General features: G+C 35.7%; 3 protein-coding genes and 1 long non-coding RNA gene across 7 annotated transcripts; 2 read left to right on the top strand and 2 right to left on the bottom strand.

Annotated features, from left to right (window-relative positions):
- Nucleotides 1-210: 210 nt before the first annotated feature.
- On the top strand, nt 211-11,173 carry pigeon (gamma-secretase activating protein pigeon). Its single transcript, XM_089854792.1, has 24 exons — nt 211-603; nt 846-991; nt 1,053-1,122; nt 1,183-1,242; nt 1,300-1,467; nt 1,539-1,573; nt 2,487-2,687; nt 2,761-2,813; nt 3,885-3,922; nt 5,215-5,433; nt 6,571-6,663; nt 7,215-7,277; nt 7,352-7,524; nt 7,592-7,753; nt 7,927-8,205; nt 8,843-8,931; nt 9,023-9,164; nt 9,244-9,339; nt 9,872-9,957; nt 10,021-10,158; nt 10,504-10,574; nt 10,654-10,715; nt 10,788-10,881; nt 10,955-11,173. Exons 1-24 carry the CDS (start codon nt 501-503, stop codon nt 11,053-11,055), a joined length of 2,742 nt encoding a protein of 913 aa, XP_089710918.1. The 5' UTR covers nt 211-500; the 3' UTR covers nt 11,056-11,173.
- LOC149618531 (uncharacterized) lies at nt 5,432-7,655 on the bottom strand. Its single transcript, XM_089854797.1, has 4 exons — nt 7,576-7,655; nt 7,489-7,511; nt 7,302-7,425; nt 5,432-6,480 (listed from the first exon to the last, which is right to left on the bottom strand). The coding sequence occupies exon 4, from the start codon at nt 6,444-6,446 to the stop codon at nt 5,862-5,864; it is 585 nt and encodes a 194-aa protein (XP_089710923.1). The 5' UTR covers nt 6,447-6,480; nt 7,302-7,425; nt 7,489-7,511; nt 7,576-7,655; the 3' UTR covers nt 5,432-5,861.
- Nucleotides 11,174-16,208: 5,035 nt separating the features above from the next.
- Nucleotides 16,209-22,386, bottom strand: LOC149618529 (uncharacterized). 4 transcript variants are annotated; one of them, XR_016375294.1, is made up of 3 exons: nt 19,870-22,386; nt 17,907-18,293; nt 16,209-16,627 (listed from the first exon to the last, which is right to left on the bottom strand). It is a non-coding gene; the product is annotated as an uncharacterized LOC149618529 (long non-coding RNA). The 4 variants fall into 4 exon arrangements; XR_016375296.1 differs by having other exon boundaries at nt 17,907-18,165; XR_016375295.1 differs by having other exon boundaries at nt 17,907-18,158.
- LOC149618528 (uncharacterized) lies at nt 21,852-24,730 on the top strand. Its single transcript, XM_089854796.1, has 2 exons — nt 21,852-21,985; nt 22,359-24,730. The coding sequence occupies exon 2, from the start codon at nt 23,663-23,665 to the stop codon at nt 24,644-24,646; it is 984 nt and encodes a 327-aa protein (XP_089710922.1). The 5' UTR covers nt 21,852-21,985; nt 22,359-23,662; the 3' UTR covers nt 24,647-24,730.
- The last annotated feature ends 320 nt before the right edge of the window (nt 24,731-25,050 follow it).

The raw sequence follows: 25,050 nt of genomic DNA, 5'->3' as shown, positions 1-25,050 counted from the left end.
GAATTATCTGACATCAAAACAATGTTTTCCGTAATTTTATAGAATTCAGAAAAATAGGCTTATGTTTCTGAATTTTCTGACACCGAAATATTGACCCACGTGACTTTCGTAATCCGTATTTTGAAATTTTTTGAAAATCGCGCGAAGTTGAGTTTTTAAAAGGAATGAATATATCTAGCCCTTTTTGTAGCAGACGTCACACTCCTTATCTATACGTCGTCAGCTACAAAAATTTTTAAAATCTGGGTCAACATCGAATAGAATAGATAACGCCCATATTTGGCAAAGATAAGTAACTTAAGATAATAATTTTACATAACATTGTAATATTTACCTTTAGCTAAGCGTAAATTCCGTTCCGTTTTTATCAATGAAAGAAAAGATTTACAATACTAATAATGCGACGCACTTAAGATAGTGTCTAAAAACGGAACTCTGGAACTCCGTGAACTTAAGCCATAAAGATAGTCGATTAAAACAATAACAACAATTAAAACTACATGGCTATTAACTTTAAACCGTGTCAACCCGTAATACCAACTTATAAACTCTCCAATTATACGTCATCGAAAGATAAAGAAGGCAATTTTGAGGAAGATAACGGTAAGTGTTGATTCAGATTGTTATAAAGGGTAATTTTAAGGAACTTGTCCGAGGTATGATGGTCGTATAGAGTAATGGCAGCCCTCTGCCTTCGACTGTATTAATCTCTATGGGGAAATAACATGGGGTGCCATTAGTCTATTCTGAAATATAGGGTAATGGCAGCCCTCTGCCTTCGACTGTATTAAGCTCTATGGGGAAATAACATGGGGTGCCATTAGTCTATTTTTTTTTTCCTTTAGATCCAGGGAAGTCAGCACTTTCTGTACGAATTATTGGCAATGTAAAAAATGAAATATTTCTTTTGTCATGGATAAATCATGAGCAGGATTTAACTGTCATTGCTGAGGCTGATTTATCTATCTCAAAAGATGAGGCAACGTATGAGGTAAATTTTCAAATCTTTTACGCAGATTTTTAGTAGTTAATTTCTCAAAATTTAATTTTAGGTATTGCTTAGAATAGATGGTAAATTAGACATTAGTCATGCAACAATAAATACACCGAAATCTGTTTTAGGTAATTAAAAATATTTAATATTAATTTTTGAACTAAGGACTTAGGGTAAATTTTATTTAGGTCTGGTAGTCAGAGTAGAAAAAAATACGGACGAATCAGATCAAATCTCTTATGGAAATGGTACTTGAATTATTGTACTTTTAAAGCGTATAAATAATATAATCTTAATTTTTTTAGCGTATGCCTATCAAGGCTTTCTTGTGAAACTTCCTCAAAATCATCTTAGTCGTAAAGAATCATGGTTTGCCTTAACAGATTCTCACTCCTTTATTATTCAGCTACATTTTCTAGACTCAAATTTAACTAGTGTTGAAAGCAGTGTCGTAACTCTTATTTATAAACATAGTAAGATTAACTTACTTAATTATTTAATTAACTTTATTTATTCTTAATATATTTATTGTCATAATACACAGGTATACAATTACATAAGATTGAGCATTCAGATGCAGTAAGTGATGTGTAAACATAACCCTATAATATTCTCCATAAGTCTGAGTTAGGGGGCCTGTTACCGATTTTTGTTGAGAGACTGGGGCGTTATCTTTGATTCATATAAAGTAAAATCCAATTTGTTATTTTTTTTGAGATTTTTCATCATAGTTTAAGGTTTTAAGCCAAGATAATATTATACAGGAGCATTTTTAATCCCATATTTTCCTATAGAAACGTTTTTCCTATATTTTCTTATAGAAACGTTTTTTTCCTATATATTCCTTTGAAAACACCTTTTTTTTTCTCTTATGTTTTCCTATAAAAACATGTTTTTCTCCTATATTTTCCTATAAAAACACGTTTTTCTCCTATATTTTCTCATATAAACACGTTTTTTTTCTATATTTTCCTATTAAAGCACGTTTTCTCCTATATTTTCCCATAAAAGCACGTTTTCTCCTATATTTTCCCATAAAATCACGTTTTTCTCCTATATTTTCCCATAAAATCACGTTTTTCTCCGATATTTTCCTATAAAAACACGTTTTTCTCTTATATTTTTCTCTAAAAACACGTTTTTCTCCTATATTTTCCTATAAAAACACGTTTTTTCTCCTATATTTTCCTATAAAAACCCGTTTTTGTTCCTATATTTTCCCATAAAAACACGTTTTTTCGCCTATATTGTTTTATAAAACACGTTTTTTCGCGTATATTTTCCTATAAAACACGTTTTTTTTCGCCTATGTTTTCCTATAGAAACACGTTTTTCTCCAATATTTTCCAATAAAAACCCATTTTTTCTCCTATAAAATCCTATAATTCCTTAACAAATATGAAATATCCTTTAGACATATCATATGGAGAGCATTATATAGATTGTGAAATACAATTATTTGACTAAAGATTAATATTCAATAAACATTTAGATTCAACTCTCAACCAATGAAGTTCTAGCCCTGGATTTCTTATGGGCTCAATGGATGGAACACCAACAATGCCTTGCATTTCTGAGCTTACTAAATTTCCCTGGTCCAAAGAAATCTCTATTCTCATCTACTTCAAAAGAAAAACCGAGATATGGTTTAAGCTGTGTTCAATTTTTTAATCAGAATCAACACTCTACAGCTGTAAGCAATTAAATAAATTTCTTAATTGATTATTTTCCAGCTAAAATAATGCTAATTTTCACTGTCATTTTAGTTCATTATTCCTGCTGATAATTTTTTGTATGAAGAACCTAAGGCCGACTCTATGTAAGTATAAACGTGTTTTGTCCGACTTTATTGTAACAGGGAGCCCAGCCAAAAATTTTAATTCCTTATAGGAATTATAGGATTTTATAGGAGAAAAAAAAACCATGTGTTTTTTATGGGAAAATATAACCTGACTAAAAATGCTTATAAATAGTACTATTTTGTCTTAAACTATGTAGGATAATATAGGAAAGGCTTAAACTATGTAGGATAATATAGGAAAGGTTCAAAAATATAGGATTTTATAGGAAAGGTTCAAAAATATAGGATTTTATAGGAATTATAGTATTTTATAGGAGAAAAACCATGTGTTTTTATAGGAAAATATATAACCTGACTAAAAATGCTTATAAATAATACTATTTTGGCTTAATTTATGTAGGATAATATAGGAGAGGTTCAAAAATATAGGATTTTATAGGAATTATAGGATTTTATAGGAGAAAAAATATCATGTGTTTTTATGGGAAAATATAACCTGACTAAAAATGCTTATAAATAGTACTATTTTATCATAAACTATGTAGGATAATATAGGGCAGGTTCAAAAATATAGGATTTTATAGGAGAAAAAATATCATGTGTTTTTTATGGGAAAATATAACCTGACTAAAAATGCTTATATATAATACTATTTTGGCTTAAACTATGTAGGATTATATAGGGCAGGTTCAAAAATATAGGATTTTATAGGAATTATTGTATTTTATAGGAGAAAAACCATGTGTTTTTATAGGAAAATATATAACCTGACTAAAAATGCTTACATATAATACTATTTTGGCTTAAACTATGTAGGATAATATAGGGCAGGTTCAAATATATAGGATTTTATAGGAGAAAAAATATCATGTGTTTTTATAGGAGAAAAAATATCATGTGTTTTTATGGGGAAATATAACCTGACTAAAAATGCTTATAAATAATACTATTTTGGCTTAATTTATGTAGGATAATATAGGATAGGTTCAAAAATATAGGATTTTATAGGAATTATAGGACCACTGGGCTCCTTGTTTACACCAAAATGGGTTGTTATTGTTAATAACGAGTTTTCTATTAAATAATTAGCAAACAAGACGAATCCCTTTCAATTAACAAGATTACCTGTAAATATCTTATAGTTTTAACAAGAGCCCATAGTTTAAAAAGAGTCTGCCTCTCTGCGGTTAGCGCGCGCCATGAAAACTAACAACATCTCCCTTAGTGCCTACCCCCCCTTGAGCTGAGGGCCATAGCACATTGAAAAATGCGTTATTCGGCCGCGAAAAGTAGTTCTGCTAGTATACTTAGATTTTTGGTCTTTGGAAGTTATGGTGTTTGGAAAGTCAAAATTTAAAAAATTTTGCTAAGCCTCGGTATTCCACGGGTATTCCAACTTCAAACGCCAAATTTGAATCGTTCAAACTCATTTTTCAAAGTAAAGGAACCAAAAACTAATATTTCTCGCTTATTTTACGCTCAAGTCGTTCTTGTACTATCCCATCACACCTGTCTTTTCTTTCACAACCTCTTCCTATACTAGCACCCCTATCTCATACACTCCCTGCCACACCTGTCTACTTTTTCACAAGCCGGCAAATCTCCTATCACTCCGGCGAAAAACTCTCTCCTTTCCCGGTAAAGTAATCCTTAGCTTAAGTTTTGCGACAGCTGGAAAATCCGCGCCGGCACACCTTCTTTTCACAACGGCCTGAACTTGAGCAAGCCCTTAGCCGGTACCCATCCCTATGAAAAGGCCAGGCTTCGCGTAAGCGACGCGCTTGTTATGAGTGCGCGCCGCGCGCGCCTACTTTCACAACGGCCACGAACCATAAGAAATTTTCGCTTGGAAATGGTTTGAGACTCCCTCCCGTACCGGTCGTGAAAAGAAGGTGTGCCGGCGCGGTCGCGGATTTCCAGCTACCGCAGCCTACCGCAAAACTTACGCTAAGCTTCGGTCTTTCTAGGAATATGATGTTTTTTTTTTAGGATTTTAGTAAAATAAATTCGTTCCTTCATGTTTCTGTTGATTTCATTAAAATAAGTGTGTACCGGCTGTGTTAGTTGTTTAGGCAAACAAAGCTAAGCCTAGGATTCGAAACTAAGCGCTTCATCCTACAGCCGCTTCCAAAGACCCAAATAATAAAGCAGACGATTTTTCTTGAGCTTGACAAAGATTCTACAGGCGTCGCTGATGTCGAGGTACTACTTTTCCAAAAAAATCAATATCTGTTTCCCCTTATTTGATTGGCTAGCTTATATAGGGGGTAAGGGGGTAGATAGCGAAGATGCTAGTTTTCAAGAAACCTATGGTAGAAGGTACGAAAAAGCGTTTGAGACAGACTCTTTTTAAACTATAGGCTCTTGGTTTTAATTATACGCAATGTAAAAAGTAAATTTTCACCTTTATGTCTGTTAGATCGAGGCTTAAACCTTTCATTAGTTCTTTGGAAAGAAGGTAGTGCTGCCATCTGTTATCAAAAGGCAGTTTCTCTTCCGGAAAATGAAAATGAAAATGAGCAAAATTTCTCGCCTTCTTATATCATAACTTCATTAAATCACGGTTGCTATATAAAGTCAACGTTTCCGTTAAATTCAGAATTGAGTTGCGGACCTTTTATCTTCTGTCCTAGTGATGGTAAGTAATGACTGCAAGTTCAAGTCCAAATGGCTTCTTTGGAGCTGAGTACAAGTGCAAATGGCTTCTTTGGAGCTGAGTACGTGTCCAAATGGCTTCTTTGGAGCTGAGTACCTGTCCAAATGGCTTCTTTGGAGCTGAATACCTGTCCAAATGGCTTCTTTGGAGCTGAGTACGTGTCTAAATGGCTTCTTTGGAGCTGAGTACCTGTCCAAATGGCTTCTTTGGAGCTGAGTACGTGTCTAAATGGCTTCTTTGGAGCTGAGTACGTGTCTAAATGGCTTCTTTGGAGCTGAGTACCTGTCCAAATGGCTTCTTTGGAGCTGAGTACCTGTCCAAATGGCTTCTTTGGAGCTGAGTACGTGTCTAAATGGCTTCTTTGGAGCTGAGTACCTGTCCAAATGGCTTCTTTGGAGCTGAGTACGTGTCTAAATGGCTTCTTTGGAGCCGAGTACGTGTCCGAATGGCTTCTTTGGAGCCGAGTACGTGTCCAAATGGCTTCTTTGGAGCTGAGTACGTGTCCAAATGGCTTCTTTGGAGCTGAGTACGTGTCCAAATGGCTTCTTTGGAGCTGAGTACGTGTCCGAATGGCTTCTTTGGAGCTGATTACGTGTCCGAATGGCTTCTTTGGAGCTGATTACGTGTCCGAATGGCTTCTTTGGAGCTGAGCACGTGTCCGAATGGCTTCTTTGGAGCCGAGTACGTGTCCGAATGGCTTCTTTGGAGCCGAGTACATGTCCAAATGGCTTCTTTGGATCTGAGTACATGTCCAAATGGCTTCTTGGGGCTGAGCACATGTCCAAATGGCTTCTTAGGAGCTGATTACGTGTCCGAATGGCTTCTTTGGAGCTGATTACGTGTCCGAATGGCTTCTTTGGAGCCGAGTACGTGTCTAAATGGCTTCTTTGGATCTGAGTACATGTCCAAATGGCTTCTTTGGATCTGAGTACATGTCCAAATGGCTTCTTGGGGCTGAGCACATGTCCAAATAGCTTCTTAGGAGCTGACCACATGTCCAAATGGCTTCTTTGGGGCTGAAAATGTTAACTGAAAAATCTTTGAGTGAATGATTTGTCAAAATTTGCACCATTTGGTGCAGTCAACTCCCTTAATCTTAAGTTAATCTTTATTTTATAGAACATCAACTTATTGTTGTATCTCAAACGGGTACCAGTCATATTCTGGATTTAGATCCTTGCCATGAACCTGGCTATTGTGTTGTATGTTCAGGTTTGTAAACAATCTATTTGTTAAAAGGTTCCTACAAACCTGAAAAGTCGGGGGAATAAATTTTGACTAAAAATTCAGGGAAAACTTGGGGAAGCTTATAATTTTAAGTAAAATTCAAGGAAATTTGTTTGGTTTGAATAAGTTTGCCATGAAGGGGTTTCTCCAATTAAACCACTCCTGTACAGTTATTACTCCAAAAAAAACACTCCTACAGTTACTGGATGGCCTTGCACCTTGAAATATCAGGGAAATATATACGGGAAAAAACTTGGAAAACTCAGGGAAATATATAGGAAAAACCTGCAAAACCCAGGGAAATATATGGTGAAAAACCTGGAAAACTCAGGGATATATAGATGGGAAAAAAACCCTGCAAAACTCGGGGATATATAGATGGGGCAAAACCTGGAAAACTCGGGGAAATATAATGGGAAAAAACCTGAAAAACTCAGGGAAATCGGTTTTCCAAAAGTTGTATGAACCTGGAGTTATAAATTTCTTTATAAAGTTGTATGCTTCGGTGCAAATAAAACTAAGAAATTGTTGTTTAGAATCTAACTGGCCCTTTACTGGCGAGATTAAAAACTATTCAGTGGTGATATTTCCTGAGCAAGGTAGAGTAGAAACATTAATCATACATTAACATATTTCATCAGATTTAGGAATAGCAACTGTTTTGATGTTTCAGGTTACTCCGTGTTATTGCAGTCAGATCCTTGCAACTCCTTCACAGTTAGCATTCGTTATGAAGAGCTGCTGAACCTATTTTCGTACACAAAATCTCTGAGAAACAGAAAAAGCATCACTCATTTGCTTGCAGCTCACGTTAAACAGGGCTTGGCGGATTTCTATATGAGAAAGGTACATGAAAGGTAGTTCTAGTTTTAACTAAGCAAGATGGTGTTAAATTACTTTTCCTCATCCTCAGTTGATGAAAAGATTGTGTTTTGATCCGTGGCATCCTCATATTGTACCAGTCTTCGAAGAATTCCTGAAAAGTTCCACGTTTTCAAAGATGAGAAGAAGTGATATTAATTTTCATGGTTTAATGCATCATTTACCGTTGTTAGAAAACCAAGAGAATGCGCAGGTAATTAAACAATTTATAGTTAAAATTAATAATTAGACTAGAAATTTCTATGGAGAACCACGTAACGAAGTTATTTCAGATCTACTGTATTTTGGGGCAAAATAAAACCCCCCAAAATGGCGGCGTCGTTTTAGTTCGATTAAAGAAGTTTTTTATTTAACATTGTATTGTAGACTATATGGGATTTTTACGATCGAATTCTACCAGTCGAGCTATCCATTCAATACAGCCAAAATTTAAGCAACCTTCCAACCGACTCGTTGCTACTTGCCAGTAGTTCGTCGTCAAGGCAACAAAAATTAAACCGCGATAAATTAGAATGCGAACGACAAGATTTCTGGCATACTTTATGGCATCATCAAATTGCCTTGCATAACCGGAGAAATCGTTGCATTCCCAATTTTGATTTTAAGGCGTTGCAGAAAGAGATTGATGCAATAGATTCGGAAATGGTAATAGTTAACGCTGATTTTGATTGGTTTTAGCATAAGTTTATAAGTGATATGTTCCTACCATAAGTATAACACTATGTATACGAGTTCGTAATGCTACTGAGAGACTTACAGCTCGAGAATTGAAGTCCTACCTGCTACACTCGGTGCAGGTGGTTAATTAATTTTGCAGCTAGGACCAAGTTCCATCTAGGTCCTATTTAGTCTGAACTTACTAAGTTACCCAAATTTGACAGCAGCGCCCCCACTCACCAGGCGTATGTCGCTCGCTTTACCCTGAACCTATGACCTCCCTACTCCAATCACTTCAAAATTACAAGCTCCAGTTTCTAAGTTACCAGAGATTAAAGCAAGTAGTCCACTAAGCCTTGCGAAACCGTATCGTTAACGTAACGTCACGTATCCAAATACGAACAGCATGCCATCCGATAACGTTTCTTAAACAATGCTTTCGGGCTTAGGTAATGGGCGCCCTCTATCGGATGATTTACGAACTTAAAACGGTAACGATACGGTTTCGCAAGGCTTGCTTAACAAACTTATGGATGGAACATATCTTATGAACTTACGGTTTTGGGTTTAGTAAATATTTCCCGACTTTTAAAGGGAGTTTTTTTGTGAATTTTTTCCAATTCAGGATATCGAATTCCCAGAAAGTCCAAACAAAACATCAACACCCTTATCTAGAACACCCAAAAAACCCCAAATTGGTCAAACGGCCTTATGGTTAGTGAACTAACTCTAAAAACCTTCTGTTCCTTATACACACATGCACACAATAACATATTACATACGCAAATGAATTATTTTATAATAGTTCCTTTTGTGTCAACAACAACTTAGTTCCGGTGAACACAGAAAGGGCGTGTCCTTCCATTGTTAATATACAATCTGTCATTAGCTTACCATTTGAACCAGTTGTAGAAGATTTTAATCTGAATGAAAGGCATATCAGATTGGTATGTTTGTTAATGAAAAGTTAGAAAAGGGAAAGACAATCGCGCAGTTTTATTTTAGCGCAAACCTTTTTGTTAAAAGGTATGGAAAGTGTTGAATGATCATCTTCAAAAATGTTGCCCCCTAGTGGCCAAAAGCGTTATTGATGGACTTTGTAGTGATTATATAATAGCACTAGTAAGTTTCGTTAAAAGAAAATTTCAGGTGACATAACATTATACCTTAATTAAAAGAACGGCTGCTTTTTCTAAATATAAAAGGAATTAAATATCAAAAATTAAAATAAATGATCACTTATTACAATATGATAATTAGTACATTTAATTAGAATTTAAAATAATCAAGGACTACTGCCTCGCCATCCGCCATTGCTTTAGTGCAGGCGTCTGCTACCCAGAATCCACCTTACCCTTACCTCTCTCAGGCTGTGAGAATTCAACCAATCAAGTATGGGTAAGAGGTTCTGGCTAGCAGACGCCTGCACTAAACCAATGGCGTATGGCGCAGTAGTGCTTGATTATTTTTAAGGTTAATTAAATGCCAATTATTATCATATTGTACTAAGAAATCATTTATTTTAATTTTAATATTCAATTCCTTTTATATTTGGAAAAAGCCGCCATTCTTTTAAGGTGTAATTAGTTATGTTACCTGAACTTTTAATTTAAACTTTAGGGATTCTGTAATTTTTAAATACGTTTAACTTAAGGTTCAACAATCTCATATTCTATGCCACGCTATTTTTCACACTGTTGAAAAATATCGAAAGCCTAACGATCCGTCCTTAACTTATTTGTGAGTTAATCAGTAATAGAGATTATTTTTCTTTCGGAATTGATTATTAATTCTTGATATTAGATGTAATCTATCGTACGTCGACCTACTTCAGTGTCTCCTTGAACACTACTACGTTTCCACAAAAAATTTATCCTTTCCAATTCCATCCGGGTTTCACGCCGTGTTTTGCGAAGTCACCTTTCACTCGCTTCACTTTGAGTAAGTGTTTCTTTAACAACGTATTAGAGTAAATTACGACTATATTATTGGGCCTATTGAGTTTTGGAGAGTAAAACCTTATTCTCGAGGCAAATAGCAAGACTTAGCGAGTCAAGGCTTAGCTTATAATGTATTCACTAAGCCTTGCCCTGGTCATCGCGAATAAAATAATGTACGTTGACCATATTAGTTCCGCAAATGTCGACTATGTTTTGTGAGATTTTAGAAATGTACCTTATTAACGATGTCAATGGCAAGGCTTGGGAGTTAGTTCTGTTTTGTTAAAATAATAAAATAACTGGCATTGATAATATTAGTGTGTTAAACTCTGCTGGCATTTTTCAGCTTATTCATTCAGCATGTCCAAGCGGCAATCGTGAAATTACAAATTGAGAGTGTAAAGAAAATAATTAAAGGTAAGAATTGAATCCTCTTTTAATTGCAGAGATAATGAAAAAATTACGTAAGTAGTTAAGTTTTAATTTTTAAATTTAGCTCTCGATGACTCTCCAGAATCTATGAAAAGAAAACTGATTTGTATTGGATATTTGAAAAAAGTAAGTCGGAATACGGACCCCATTTTCTTTATTAATGTTAATTTTAATTTAATTTAATTGAATTTTCACTAGGATCAAGGCGAAACTGTTCTTAAAAAATGGAGAAGTAAAATAGGCGAACGCTATAAAACTATTAAAAAAGCTAGGGAAGGTCTCGGAAGAAAAGGTATGACTAATGACGTTGCTATTACAAAATCTGTTTAATTTCTCAACTCATATCATAATTAATTTTTCCTCAGGTACTTCTTCACCCGATGTACAAAGTGTCGAATTTTTAAGTACTAATTCTTTAGAGGTGGAAGTGCCAAATGAAGCGGAGGAAGTGTTAACACCAGATTAATCTCTTACAAAACTTTTTATCAAAATATAATTATGTACTTGAATTTGATTTAATTTTTATGTTGAAACCGGTGTTTGAAAATTATTTTAAACAATTAATATATTATTCCAGTATATGATTTGTGGTCTTTTTTCTTTATTTTAACATGATATATTCATGTTACATTATTTTCACATACAATTACAGTCCTATATGCTTATAGGTAAGTTGTTTATGGCGGGTTTTTCTACAAAACTGTCTGAACTTTTACTGTTGGGAACCGGAAAGGGGGTAAAAATCTACCCCCTAAAAGTCGATTTGGCGTCTTCCACTCTTTATTCGCCGCCATATTGATGGAAGGGAATAGTTTTAATGGAGTAAAAACAGAAGTTTCATTAAATAGCCTTAAATATATTTGTGACTCATAGAGTATTACTCTATGTTAGCATGGGCGAAAAGACACAGCCATAGCACACTCATTTCGCGCTCACGCACGCAATGTGCTCGCGATGAGTGCGTGATCGAGTGGGCCGTCAGAATTATGACACGTCACCTTAAGGACGGTCGGAGATTTCACGACGCTCGCTAAAATAACCCGAATTTGGTAAATTATTAATGTTTTTATCATAATTTTTGATTGCATTATAAGTGAAAATGCTAGTTTATTAATTTTAATTTAAAACGGGCAAAGAAAATCCGCGTAAATCGAGCTAAACCCTGGGTTCGAAAATTGCGTCAACGAGGTTAGGCTTAGTGTGGCAAGGCCTAGCCTTACTTGTTAGTAAGTACCATGTTTCAAGTTTTCAACTTTCAAAATCCAGAGTATAAGGGCTACAAGTTTATTAATCAAGTGGTACAAATTATTGCATTGGGTTGTAAACGTAGTGAAACTATCTAGGCAGTATAGGTGTTGCAGTATTTTGAGTGTTAAACTTTGGCTTTAATGATCTTGGCCTCCGTTTTGGCAAATGTAATGTAAGGTTAGTTTCTCTAAGCTAGTTGTTAATTTTCTGTTCTGAGATTTTTGAGGGATAACGTTCAGATTGATGTATCAGATTAATAGTTTGCGGTTCAAATGCGTGAAACCATAAGTTAATAATTAATTAGCTCCTTATGGTGAAACCCTGTAGAAACCTTAATTTGTCAAAATTTGTTGATAGATGCCATTTTTAAATCGCCGAAGTTTATTGTAAACTGACTCTTCTTTTAAGTTTACTTAATTTATTTATTTAAAAGTTATTGTAAGATATTCTAGTAGAAAATGTCATAGTAAGAAAATTTTTGAAATATCAGTCTGAATAGTTTCAATTAACTGAATTTATTGCTAATTGACCCTTCAAGTGAACGGTTTGCACCAAAGAATTTTAGATTGGCACAAGTAGCGTAGTTTAGTACTTTACCTTGGAATTTTTAGCGAGTTTGATAGACTTTCTTAATTACGACCTTTGATGATAACTTAAGCTTTAGTTTTTTTGTTACAAAGCTATGGAGGCAATTCTTCAACTTTTAATGCGGCCTTTACACGCTCAATATTTTGCACAAATTAAATGGGGGATATCTATAAAATTCATCATCTTATAGATTATTCCCAAAACTTTTCGATAATTGTGGAAATCAAAATCCAACTTGATGTTGAATGCCCAATACTTCGAAAAAAACCTTAAAACTTTATTGGACAAATATATTGATTAAATTCCACATGATTTATTCAATTACATTGAATATACAGGGTGTTTTTGAAAGGTCCATCACAAATTAAGGAGCGTGATTATTGGACCAAACTGAGTGAAACGTATCAAAGAACATGGGGTCTACAACATTTAGTTTCGGAGATATGGCCCCCCAAACATTTGCCCCAAAAACGAAAAAATATCCCAAAATGTGGAGTAAGGGTTATTGCCATTACCCAACTTGTTTCGAAGTCATAGAGAATTTCAATAGCCTTGAATTTGAGAAACACTAATGTAACTTTAGATAGCAGAAGGGTATAAATGGGTAGAAGTACGCGTACGGCGGTAATGTTAAACTAATACCAAGTGTCATAGTGTTTTAACATTTCTCAGCACCCAGTAAAATGGTTGCGATTGAAGGTTGAGTTTGTTCATTACGTTAGTGTTTGATGTGTCACAGAGAAAACGCCATGATACGATCCCAATGTAAATGTATTTTTTATTAGTTCTTCATTCTTAATCTGTAACAAATAACTACTACAAGAATTGTTCAAAGTGTTCACCACCCGCGTTAAGGCAAACTTGAACACGCCTTACAAACGATTCCCTAACACGTTGCAAAATGCCTGGAGTATCGCGAATAGTTTGACAGGCATTAACGATTCGTCGACGATGCTCTTCCACATCAGGTACTTCACTCTGATAAACTATGTCCTTCAAGTGGCCCCAAAGGTAGAAATCGCACGGGTTAAGGTCGGGTGATCGAGCAGGCCATTTCACGGGTCCACTTCGACCTATCCACCGAAAAGAGAACGTCGCGTTAAGGTGAGCTCGGACAGCGAGACTGAAATGTGGTGGTGCACCGTCATGCATGAACTACATTCTGCGCACCAAACCTAAGGGCACGTCGTCAAGTAATTCCGGTAAAACGTCTTGTAAGAATTGTAGGTACGCCTCACCGTTTAACCTGGGCTGTAGAAAATAAGATCCAATTAAATTGTCACCTACAATACCGCACCACACGTTTAAACTAAATTGTACTTGGTGAGATTTAACGAGCGTTGCGTGAGGGTTTCTTTGGGACCATTGATGCTTATTATGCAGGTTAATAATACCATCTTGCGAAAAATTAGCTTCGTCTGTGACTAACAGACTACGCGGGAAATCAATGGCGTTTATCAATGCGTCGTGGGTAGTCCGCGGAATTCAAACCTTGAACCTTTTGAAAATGGTAAGAATGAAACTGGTGACTTTTGAGGATTTTCCACACGAGCACGTGACCAACGCCTAATCGCTTACTCACCTGGCGGGTACTTGCTTCTGGTTCGTCCTCGAAAATAGTAAGGACTTCGTCTTCTACGGCCTCTGGGACTTCTTGCCCTCTAGGTTGAGGTCCACCATTTTACTGGGTGCTGAGAAATCTTAAAACACTATGACACTTGGCATTAGCTTTACATTACCGCCGTACGCGTACTTCTACCCATTTATACCCTTCTGCTATCTAAAGTTACAGTAGTGTTTCTCAAATTCAAGGCTATTGAAATTGTCTATGACTTCGAAACAAGTTGGGTAATGGCAATAACCCTTACTCCACATTTTGGGATATTTTCTCGTTTTTGGGGCAAATGTTTGGGGGGCCATATCTCCGAAACTAAATGTTGTAGACCCCATGTTCTTTGGTACTTTCCGCTCAGTTTGGTCCCATAAACACGCCCCTTAATTTGTGATGGACTTTTCAGAAACACCCTGTATTTTGGTCACAATGATAATGTAGATGTTGAGTCCATCGACCGAGTACAATTTTATTGACCAAACGCGTCGAAAAACAAACTTTAATGTTATTCGAATGCGAAATATTGTTCAATTCTTTGAATAACGTGAGCAATAAAAAGACTCATACAATATATATTTTCAGTTTATTAAGCAAATATTGTGCAAAATTTACCGCAAATTGTGTTCCGTTTCTTAAAAAATAGTGTGGCATTATATTTGAACTTTGCATAAATGTTAGTCTGGATAACGTTTTATTTATACTTTGTAAATCAAACAATGGGCTCCACGTTTTTTGCGAAAACTATTGAGCGTGTAGGGTCTCCTTTAAGCGAGTTATCGCTGCTTTTCGATCAAGGTTTGATGACATCTATTAATAATCTAGCTATTATCTATTTGCAAAGGAACAATTTATGATGGATTCTAGAATGAATAACTATTATTTGGCAAAATGGCATGCAACATTAATCAGTTCAATAACCCCAGTACAATTCCATTCTAATTCAGGTCTACACTTTTATTATATCCGTTGAAAGGGAATCTCTTTACGAAAACTATTTAGACAGCGTGTGAAAACTTTAGCGCACTTAGTGCCTAAAAATAATTAAATCTTATTAATAGTAATTCTAGCAGTATTAATCACCTATGCAATTGTTAGGGTACTTTGTTTATAGTTTATATTATTTTTAGAAGAGAAGCGCTTGTGTCCTGTTTTTTTAGGGATTTACGCCAGGATATAAATAAAATGCTTAACTATGGAATAGGTGAAAGACTGGTCCTAGCCATCTCTTTTAAAGATAATGAACGTAATCAAGATTTTAGACATTTTAAGGGTGAGATTCCCTTCGCGGTACTACGGTATCTAGTTTATGGTTTTAATTGTTATTTTTAGAGGAAAAAGCGTTTGGTAACTCTTTGAGGGACTTTTGTAGGATCTAAATAAATTTCTTATTTATGTTTAAGGTAGAAGGTTGCTTATTCGCTTTGTTCTTTAAAAGTAATCTGGAATTTTGGCAGGTTTAAATCTAGACTTAGCTTTTTATGGTATTAATTTTCTTCCCCTGTTAAGGTATTTAGTTTAAGGTTACGCGTGTACCATTTATGCCAAATAATAGCAATTTGTCTTATGCCGGAACATTTTACGTTACATAACACGTGAATTCAAGTGGATTTTCATATTAAGGTAATTAATTTGAATTTACGCTAGTGCCATTTTTTTCCAAATAATAATTTGAATTTTTCTTGCGCAGGAACAAGTGGACGTCAGCGAGTGGACTTTCATTGGAAATCCCATGCTAAGGACGACGTTTCCTGGTTTTGGGGGCTCCACAGCGGGCTTTAGTTTAAATTTAATAGTTCCCGATTTGCACAGGGGATTGTTAAATTTAAATTGGGCCCGCAAGCCTGACGTTAGGCGTGGTAACTTGTGTTCAATAAAAAGTTTCGATACTAGACTAGGGCCAAAAAAAGTATCGATTTACTTATAATCATTTTTTTGACTTTTTTTGCATGGTTTTTTGTATATTTTTATTAAATTTTTATAATTTTTTAAATAATATTGATTATTTATTTAATATTTTTTAAATATTGATACTTTTTGTTGCTTTTTATTTCTTTTTAATGTTTTTATTAAGTAAAAAGCTTAAAAAGGGGCCTAAAAAAATCACCCTAAGTCCAGAGGTAAAAAAATTGAAACCAAGTCTAGTATATTAAAAATTCAAGAAAAGAAAGAACGAGGTTTAAGGCAAAATTTATTCAATGAAAAACAAAAAAACCAAAGTGTTTACAAAAATTTCGAACAAAAAAATATTAAAGAGTTCTGTAAATTAAAGTTTGAAAGCAAAATAAAATAATAAGTAGTTACAAACAAAATTTGCAAGCAAAAAAATTAAGTGGTTACATGAAAAAATTCTAAGTAAAAACGATGTATTTTGTGTCTTCTAGCTTCAATGATTTCCTCCATATCTTTAAGTCAGCGCTGAGAGAAAGAGCAAGTCCAGAAGAAGACATCATGTAACGTAAATCCAACGAAGCATGTCATCAGGAATGATACATAGCAAATCCAGAACAGCGGAAGTCGTCGTATGATGCCATCGGGAATGATACGTCTCGGAATGACAAGCAACAGAAAAATCCAAGAATATCAGCCGCATCTATAAATGAAAACATTAATAACACATCTTAAACTATTGCCTAGTTTTGGGTAGAACGAAATAATCTCTTAGGCTTAACTAATTTAAGTAAAACGTGTCCTTAATTAAAAAACCAGATACCAAATTTAGAGAGGAGACCAACTACCCCGAATTAAAGAAAGGCTTGACTGCCGCGATTGCCACCCTTAATTAAATAATAATCTGGCTAACTAATTATTTCCCAAAATTGTGTAGAAAATAAATTTAGAAAAACCTACCATTTATTTTAAGTTAAATTGTGAACCCTTTTATTACCTTAATAATTTAACAAATCCCCTAAACTAATGTTAGGAAAACCTGCCATTACAATTAAATTATAGCTTAGTAACGAAAATAATTTACAAAATCCCCTGAACTAATTTTAGAAAAAAATCTGCCATTTATTTTAAATTAAATTACGTAACTTAATCATGAAAATAATTTAAAACATCCCCTAAACTAATTTTAGAAAAACCTAACATTTAAAATTACTTAGCTTCACAATGAAAATAATTTAAAATAGCGCCCGAAATTAATTTTACTAAAACCGGCCATTCATTTAAATTAAATAACGTGCCCCTTTTAATAGCTTAATAATTTAAAATATCCCCTTCACCAATTTTAGGAAAACCTGCTTTTATTTTAGAACTATTCCCACAGACAGACCCGGTAAATAACTAGGGTTTAAATGGACAAGGCTTAAACTTAGGCTTAGGGCAACCTTGTGTCTTAAAATTATCTCCTCAGGACCAGATTTCCGAAAATCTGTCGCGTTAACTCTAACCTAGTATCTTAAAATTATCTCTTCGGGACTTGATTTTTGATAATCTGTCGCTTTATCTCTAAATTAATTTAAAATGTCCCCTTGACTAATTTTAGAAAAAAATAGCCTTTGTTTTAAAACTATTCCCACAGACAGATCCCGTAAATAACTAGGGTTTAAACGGGACAAGGCTTAAACTTATGCTTAGGGCAACCTCGTGTCTTAAAATTATCTTTGCAGGACTTGATTTCCGAAAATCTTTCGCGTTATCTCTAAATTAATTACGTACCCCGTTTAATAACTTGTAATAATAGGCCTAAACTAATTAAGGGATTCTCTCTTGTCCAACATCTCGTTGTAAAATTTTATTTATGGTACTTGATTTTTAATAAATAAATAAATAAAACTAACTAACATTTAACCCTACCTAATCAATTTAAATACTTGAAATAAAATAAATAATTTATGAGTTTGGATTACTGTAAAGGTTAGGCTTACTGTTAAAGCACCACGAGGCGAAGCAATGTCCGCCAAGTATGTTGAAGAGCTTCGAATTCAGCATGCGTCTTCGGCAAAAGCCGGGATCACGATCAGCTGAGCTTGAAAGGTTTTCCCAAGCGACCTCCTCGACGGCTTCTGGGCAGAGAATGATCCGGCTGGCTTGTAAATTTCCTATGTTGGCTGAGCGGGAAAGATTTTCCTATGTGACCTCCTCGACGGCTTCGTGGCAAAGAAAGAGTTCGGCTGCAACTTTAAACTAAGAAGTAAATTTGCTACGTCGTGGGGGCGCTAAAAGCGCCGATGCGCGGACTCGGATGGGCCGTGTCCTTGACACGAAATTGAAATAGCTGAACACCGCTAAGCCTACATTAATGAACGCTAGGCCTAAATGAATGATAATTGAATGGATAATCATTACCTATTATTAACATGTATCGTGACGTCACAAGTCAATAACCTCTGTGACGTGTGGCCACGTCACATGACGTCATAGGTCACGTGATATGACGTCATAGGTTACGTGATATGACGTCATAGGTCACGTGTTCTGACGTCATAGGTCACGTGATCTGACGTCATACCCCCTGCTGGGACCCCCTACGGTTTCCATAATGTTACCCCCTGCTGTTCCCATACTGTTACCTCCCGCTGTGACCCCCTGCTGCTTCCATACTGTTACCCCCTGCTGTTAACCCCTGCTGTGACACCCTGCTGTTTCCATACAATTACCCCCTGCTGTGACCCCCTGCTGTTAACCCCTGCTGTGATCCCCTGCTGTGATCCCCTGCTGTGATCCCCTGCTGTGACCCCCTGCTGCGACCCCCTGCTGTGATCCCCTGCTGTGACCCCCTGCTGTGATCCCCTGCTGGGACCCCCTGCTGTTTCCATACTGTTACCCCCTGCTGTTAACCCCTGCTGTGACACCCTGCTGTTTCCATACAATTACCCCTGCTGTGACACCCTGCTGTTTCCATACAATTACCCCTGCTGTGACCCCCTGCTGTTAACCCCTGCTGTGATCCCCTGCTGGGAACCCCCTGCTGTTTCCATACTGTTAAACCCTGCTGGGGTTAACAGCAGGGGGTAATAGTATGGAAACAGCAGGGGGTCCCAGCAGGGGGTCACAGCAGGGGTTAAAAGCAGGGGGTCACAGCAGGGGGTAACAGTATGATGAATTTTATAGATATCCCCCATTTAATTTGTGCAAAATATTGAGCGTGTAAAGGCCGCATTAAAAGTTGAAGAATTGCCTCCATAGCTTTGTAACAAAAAAACTAAAGCTTAAGTTATCATCAAAGGTCGTAATTAAGAAAGTCTATCAAACTCGCTAAAAATTCCAAGGTAAAGTACTAAACTACGCTACTTGTGCCAATCTAAAATTCTTTGGTGCAAACCGTTCACTTGAAGGGTCAATTAGCAATAAATTCAGTTAATTGAAACTATTCAGACTGATATTTCAAAAATTTTCTTACTATGACATTTTCTACTAGAATATCTTACAATAACTTTTAAATAAATAAATTAAGTAAACTTAAAAGAAGAGTCAGTTTACAATAAACTTCGGCGATTTAAAAATGGCATCTATCAACAAATTTTGACAAATTAAGGTTTCTACAGGGTTTCACCATAAGGAGCTAATTAATTATTAACTTATGGTTTCACGCATTTGAACCGCAAACTATTAATCTGATACATCAATCTGAACGTTATCCCTCAAAAATCTCAGAACAGAAAATTAACAACTAGCTTAGAGAAACTAACCTTACATTACATTTGCCAAAACGGAGGCCAAGATCATTAAAGCCAAAGTTTAACACTCAAAATACTGCAACACCTATACTGCCTAGATAGTTTCACTACGTTTACAACCCAATGCAATAATTTGTACCACTTGATTAATAAACTTGTAGCCCTTATACTCTGGATTTTGAAAGTTGAAAACTTGAAACATGGTACTTACTAACAAGTAAGGCTAGGCCTTGCCACACTAAGCCTAACCTCGTTGACGCAATTTTCGAACCCAGGGTTTAGCTCGATTTACGCGGATTTTCTTTGCCCGTTTTAAATTAAAATTAATAAACTAGCATTTTCACTTATAATGCAATCAAAAATTATGATAAAAACATTAATAATTTACCAAATTCGGGTTATTTTAGCGAGCGTCGTGAAATCTCCGACCGTCCTTAAGGTGACGTGTCATAGTTCTGACGGCCCACTCGATCACGCACTCATCGCGAGCAAATTGCGTGCGTGAGCGCGAAATGAGTGTGCTATGGCTGTGTCTATTCGCCCATGCAGTGTTGTACGGCTATGCCAACATAGAGGAATATTATATGAGTTACAAATATATTTAAGGCAATTTAATGAAACTTCTGTTTTTACTCCATTAAAACTACTCCACGGAAATATTGCTTGCCATCATGGAGCAGTATTTAAGGAGACAAAAATAGATTTAAGGCAATTTTATAGGAACTTTCGTTTTCACTACGAGAAAACTACTTAATGGCAGTTGAACGGTTTTGGGGGAAAAAGGTTTGCCGTTTTCAACTGCAATGAACCAAATTTCGTTAAATTGACAGAATTTCTTCATAAATTGACAGAATTTCTTCATACTTAAATTAACTATATTGTCTTAAATGCATTTATGCCTCATATAATATTGCTCTATGGGGGCATTACACTTAAGCTTTTGCTTACACTCCATTAAAACTACTCCAAGGAAATATCGCAATATTTTTCGAATTTTTGGCGCCAAACGTTCTTGGTGGAAAAGTAATGTTACATCAAATAATTCGAATTGGACCAAACATTTTACTTTATTTAAAGAAAAGGAAAAAAATATTTTCAAAAGCACAGATTCTGTTAACTCTCAATATTTATTATTGTACTTTATTTTGTAAAGTAAAATTTTCTTATCTAGAAAAACAATTGTAATTCGTTTTAAGTGGTTCTAATCTAGAATTACTAGATACATCTTCACATTACTTAGAAATATGTTACAATGTATATCGTACAAGATATTCATTCCTAAATTTTAAACTAATTATAAAAGGTTCGTACAGAACCTGGATAAGTCAGGGATTTGGAAAATGGGGGAAAAAGTCAGGGATAAGTCAGGAATTTAAAGTTTCTTCCGAAAGAGTCAGGGATTTCGTTTGGTATATCAAACCATGCTTCGAGCAATGCTAAATATGGGCCCAGGTGTAATCATGAAGTGGACCTTAAAATGGTCAGGGATAAGCTCGAAAAGTTAGGGATTTTCAATATACAAATTTCGTTATATTAATTAATCATACAAAATTTATTTAAAAACTAGTGAAATCGGGGTCAGTTTGATTTAGAGTGTGTTCTTGAGTGACCCCTATACTAAACGTCATCCCCCCAGGTGTAATCATGAAGTGGACCTTAAAATGGTCAGGGATAAGCTCGAAAAGTTAGGGATTTTCAATATACAAATTTCGTTATATTAATTAATCATACAAAATTTATTTAAAAATTAGTGAAATCGAGGTCAGTTTGATTTAGAGTGTGTTCTTGAGTGACCCCTATACTAAACGTCATCCCCCCTAAAACCAAATGGGGCGTCTTCCACTCTTTATTCGCCGCCATATTGAGGGTAAAGAAAGGAGCGAAACTCAGTAGATGTTGGAGTTTTCCATCCATTTACGGCTTCCTGATAGGCCTAGAATTTTCAAAGCAGAACTCGACAGAATAATACGAAAAATACCGTAACTTTTTAATAGGGACTTTTCAGTACCACGTTATGCAACGTCACGCTAGCTTTTACCAATTGTGGATCTCGATCAGCTTGTGCTCGAATTTCAGCCTTTTTTCCAACCACCGAGTTTGAAATAATTCTTAGAATCACATCAATGAAAACGCAATCGTATGGGACGATATTCATTATCTCCTGAGGCCTATTGTTCGTATTCCCGAAAATACGACGCAATTAAGAAATTCAACGTGACTTTTGATAAGATAAAAGTATAAAATGATGTGTTAAATGAAAATCAACATTAGAGTTTGAATTTATTGGCCGTATTCACAACTATTTAACAGCACCATAAGTTTATAAGGTAGGTTCACTCGCTATTCTTTGAAATGCTAGAGACTTACTGAGAGCTAGTTCGAGAACGACGGAAGCGAGAATTGACTGCACTAGGTTTAATCTGTACTAAGCCTTGACAGCGCCTCACCAGGCGTCGCTTCACTAGAATCTATGACCTGCGTCACTTATATAATAATAATAATAATAGTAATAAGATGGCTTTATTATGGGATATCCAGCTCAGACGAATCTGATTTCCAGCTGGGTCCCGTAAACAAAAGTGTTACTTCGTGACAAGCTCTCAGTAACCAGTGACAAACTTATGGAACATATCTTATGAACTTATGACAGTACCTCTGCTGCAAATTAAACTTCATATGAGAACTTCAATTGTTGTTTAGATTCATGGTATAGCCCTATTACGACAAACCATCAAACATGCTGGGTTACCTATCAAAAACTCTGCTGTTGGATTAAACACCATCGAGAATGAAAGCATCTCCGGAAATTTGCAATTTCGCATTGATAATGAAGATGGGCAACTCATTTCAAGTGTAAAGTTGTCTCAAGAATCCGAGTTCGATGAAGTCTCGGGTAAGGTTGTCCCCGTCAAAGGATACCATGATTTGTACGTCACTTACTCTGGAGAGGTTAAACCCACCAACGTAAGCTGGTTCATGTTTGAAATTTCTGGACCAAACGAAGAGGAATTCTACATAATAACATCTCGTTATAACGGCAAAAGTGCAGGGATTCACCTCACAACTGGAAAGTGGGTTGCTACAGAACCATACGGTTATGGATTGCATCAAATGTTTAGTTTCAAAAAAACCGAATTTGGAAGTTACTACATTAATCACGCGCTAATAATAAATTTATAGAAATTGAAAATGGTACTTTCAGTAATTGTAGTTTCGTTAACGTGATATTTGCAGACCATAAACCTGGCCAAAAAGGTCAAGAATGGTATATTGATCCTACTACAGACGGTCATGTAAAAATTATGTCCCGTTTGACCGGAGCATGCTTACACGCCCACTCGGATAAAAATTACCTATACTCTCGCTCTTGTCAGAATATAAGCAATCAAGAATTTGTTTTTATGCCAGTTTGTTAAACTTAAAGGGAAAGGTTAGATAACATAACATTATACCATAAAATAACTGCTTAAATATTAAATGATCTCTTATTACAATATGTTAATTAGTATTTAATTAGTCTTAAAAACAATCAGGGACAACTGCGCCATCCGCCATTGTTTTAGCGGCGTCTGCAAAATTGAACCTACCTCTCTCAGCCTGTGAGAATTCAACAAATCCTGTAGGGGTAAGAGGTTCAGTTTAGCAGACGCCACTAAAGCAATGGCGGATGGTGCAGTAGTCCTTGATTATTTTTAATACTAATTTAATGGTAATTATCATATTGTAATAAGAGATCATTTATTTTTTTATAATTTATTTTTCTTTCATATCTAGAAAAAGGCTTTTCTTTTAAGGTATAATGTTATGTTACCTGTACTTTTACCTTTAAACAATTCTTAGAATCACACAGCGTTACAGTGAAATCGCAATCATAAGGGAGAATTGTCATTGTATTCGGACGCCTATTGTTAATTTTCTAGATAAATGTGTTATTCGTATTGTACAAAAAAATAAACGCCTTTCTTTGATAAGATATAATTTATAAATGATACATGATATTCTAAATGAAAATCAACATTCATTTGAATTCAATAGCCTTGTTCTTTCGAAGTATAGTCTACTCTAATTACGACAACGCAATTATGCTGGGTTGTTTATCGAAAACCCTGCTGTTAACCGGCATTATTGGTTCCAGCATAATCCAGAATGTGATATCCTGTCAAGAAATCGAAGACACGGTTCAGGACAAGCCATTATATTCCGCTTTCGAGAGGATCGACATCTCCAGTTTCGAGAACGTATCACATTCCAAAATCTACAACAATTCTGATGAGAAGACAAACGTCTTGTTCATGAAAGGTGTCGGATTTGGGGTCACTGGAGCTTCCAAGGTGACTGTTAGATTAAACACCATCAAGAATGGAAGTATCTCCGGAAATTTGCAATTCCGTATCGATAATGAAGATGGGAAACTCATTTCAAGTATAAAGTTACCCCAAGCATACGAATGCGATGAAGTCTCGGGTGAAGTGGTCCCCGTTAAAGGATACCACGATTTGTACGTCATTTTCTCGGGATATATCGAACCCACTACTGTAAGGTGGTTCTTGTTTGAAATTTCTGGACCAAACGAAGGGCAGTTCTATATTCTAACGTCTCATTGGAATGGGCAAGCTATGGGCGCTCATCTCGCTGGTAAAACTGTAGGAACTCAAACTACAGTAACTCCATACGTTTATGGACTTCACCAGATGTTTCGATACAAACAAACTAAACTTGGAAGCTACTACATCCAAAGTCGTCACGCAAATCTGTTCTTACAAGTTCGGGGTGGGCGTTTTGCCGAAGAAACTCCCATTGAACTTGCCACCTACAATGAAAGTCAAGTTCAAGAATGGTATATTGATCCGTCAGATGAACTTAGCGTTAAAATTACATCGCGGTTAACTGGAAAATGTTTAACAGTGCACACGTTAAATTTCAATATTTATACTTTCGCCTGCGCCAATAGAACTAATGAGAAATGGTACTTCATCCCAGTGTATTAAAATCCTCAAGAAAATGTCATAATTTGTAAATTTTAATTACGACGCATCTAATCACAATTAAAAATAAACAATATTAATATCCAAGTTTCACCAATTCTGAGATTTCATTTTCGTTTTGGTAGAGTTTACTCCTTCCCAGGTTGGATTCAATTATAAAACAAAGAAATTTTCGCATCACAATCAACGTTGGATCGAAGGCGCCCACGAGTTTGGAGTTCCTGCCAGTATAATTAAATTAACGTTATTTTGAAAGAAAAACTAACTATAATTGCTAATGCTGCACTGATATGGGAGTATTTGCATTATCTCCAGGTGATATTCTTGAGTAAGTTATACGCAACTAGCAATGTGCGAGATAACTACATTCTTCACACGACGATCTTAAACGAAAAGTGATATCCAGA

Source organism: Phalangium opilio, unplaced genomic scaffold, assembly GCF_054372755.1.
Source record: "Phalangium opilio isolate 3A_F unplaced genomic scaffold, DU_Popi_V2 ptg000209l_1, whole genome shotgun sequence".
In the NCBI taxonomy this organism is placed as follows: domain Eukaryota; kingdom Metazoa; phylum Arthropoda; class Arachnida; order Opiliones; family Phalangiidae; genus Phalangium; species Phalangium opilio.
The sequence above is the reverse complement of the archived record's forward strand: the minus strand, read 5'-3'. Positions and strand labels throughout refer to the sequence as shown.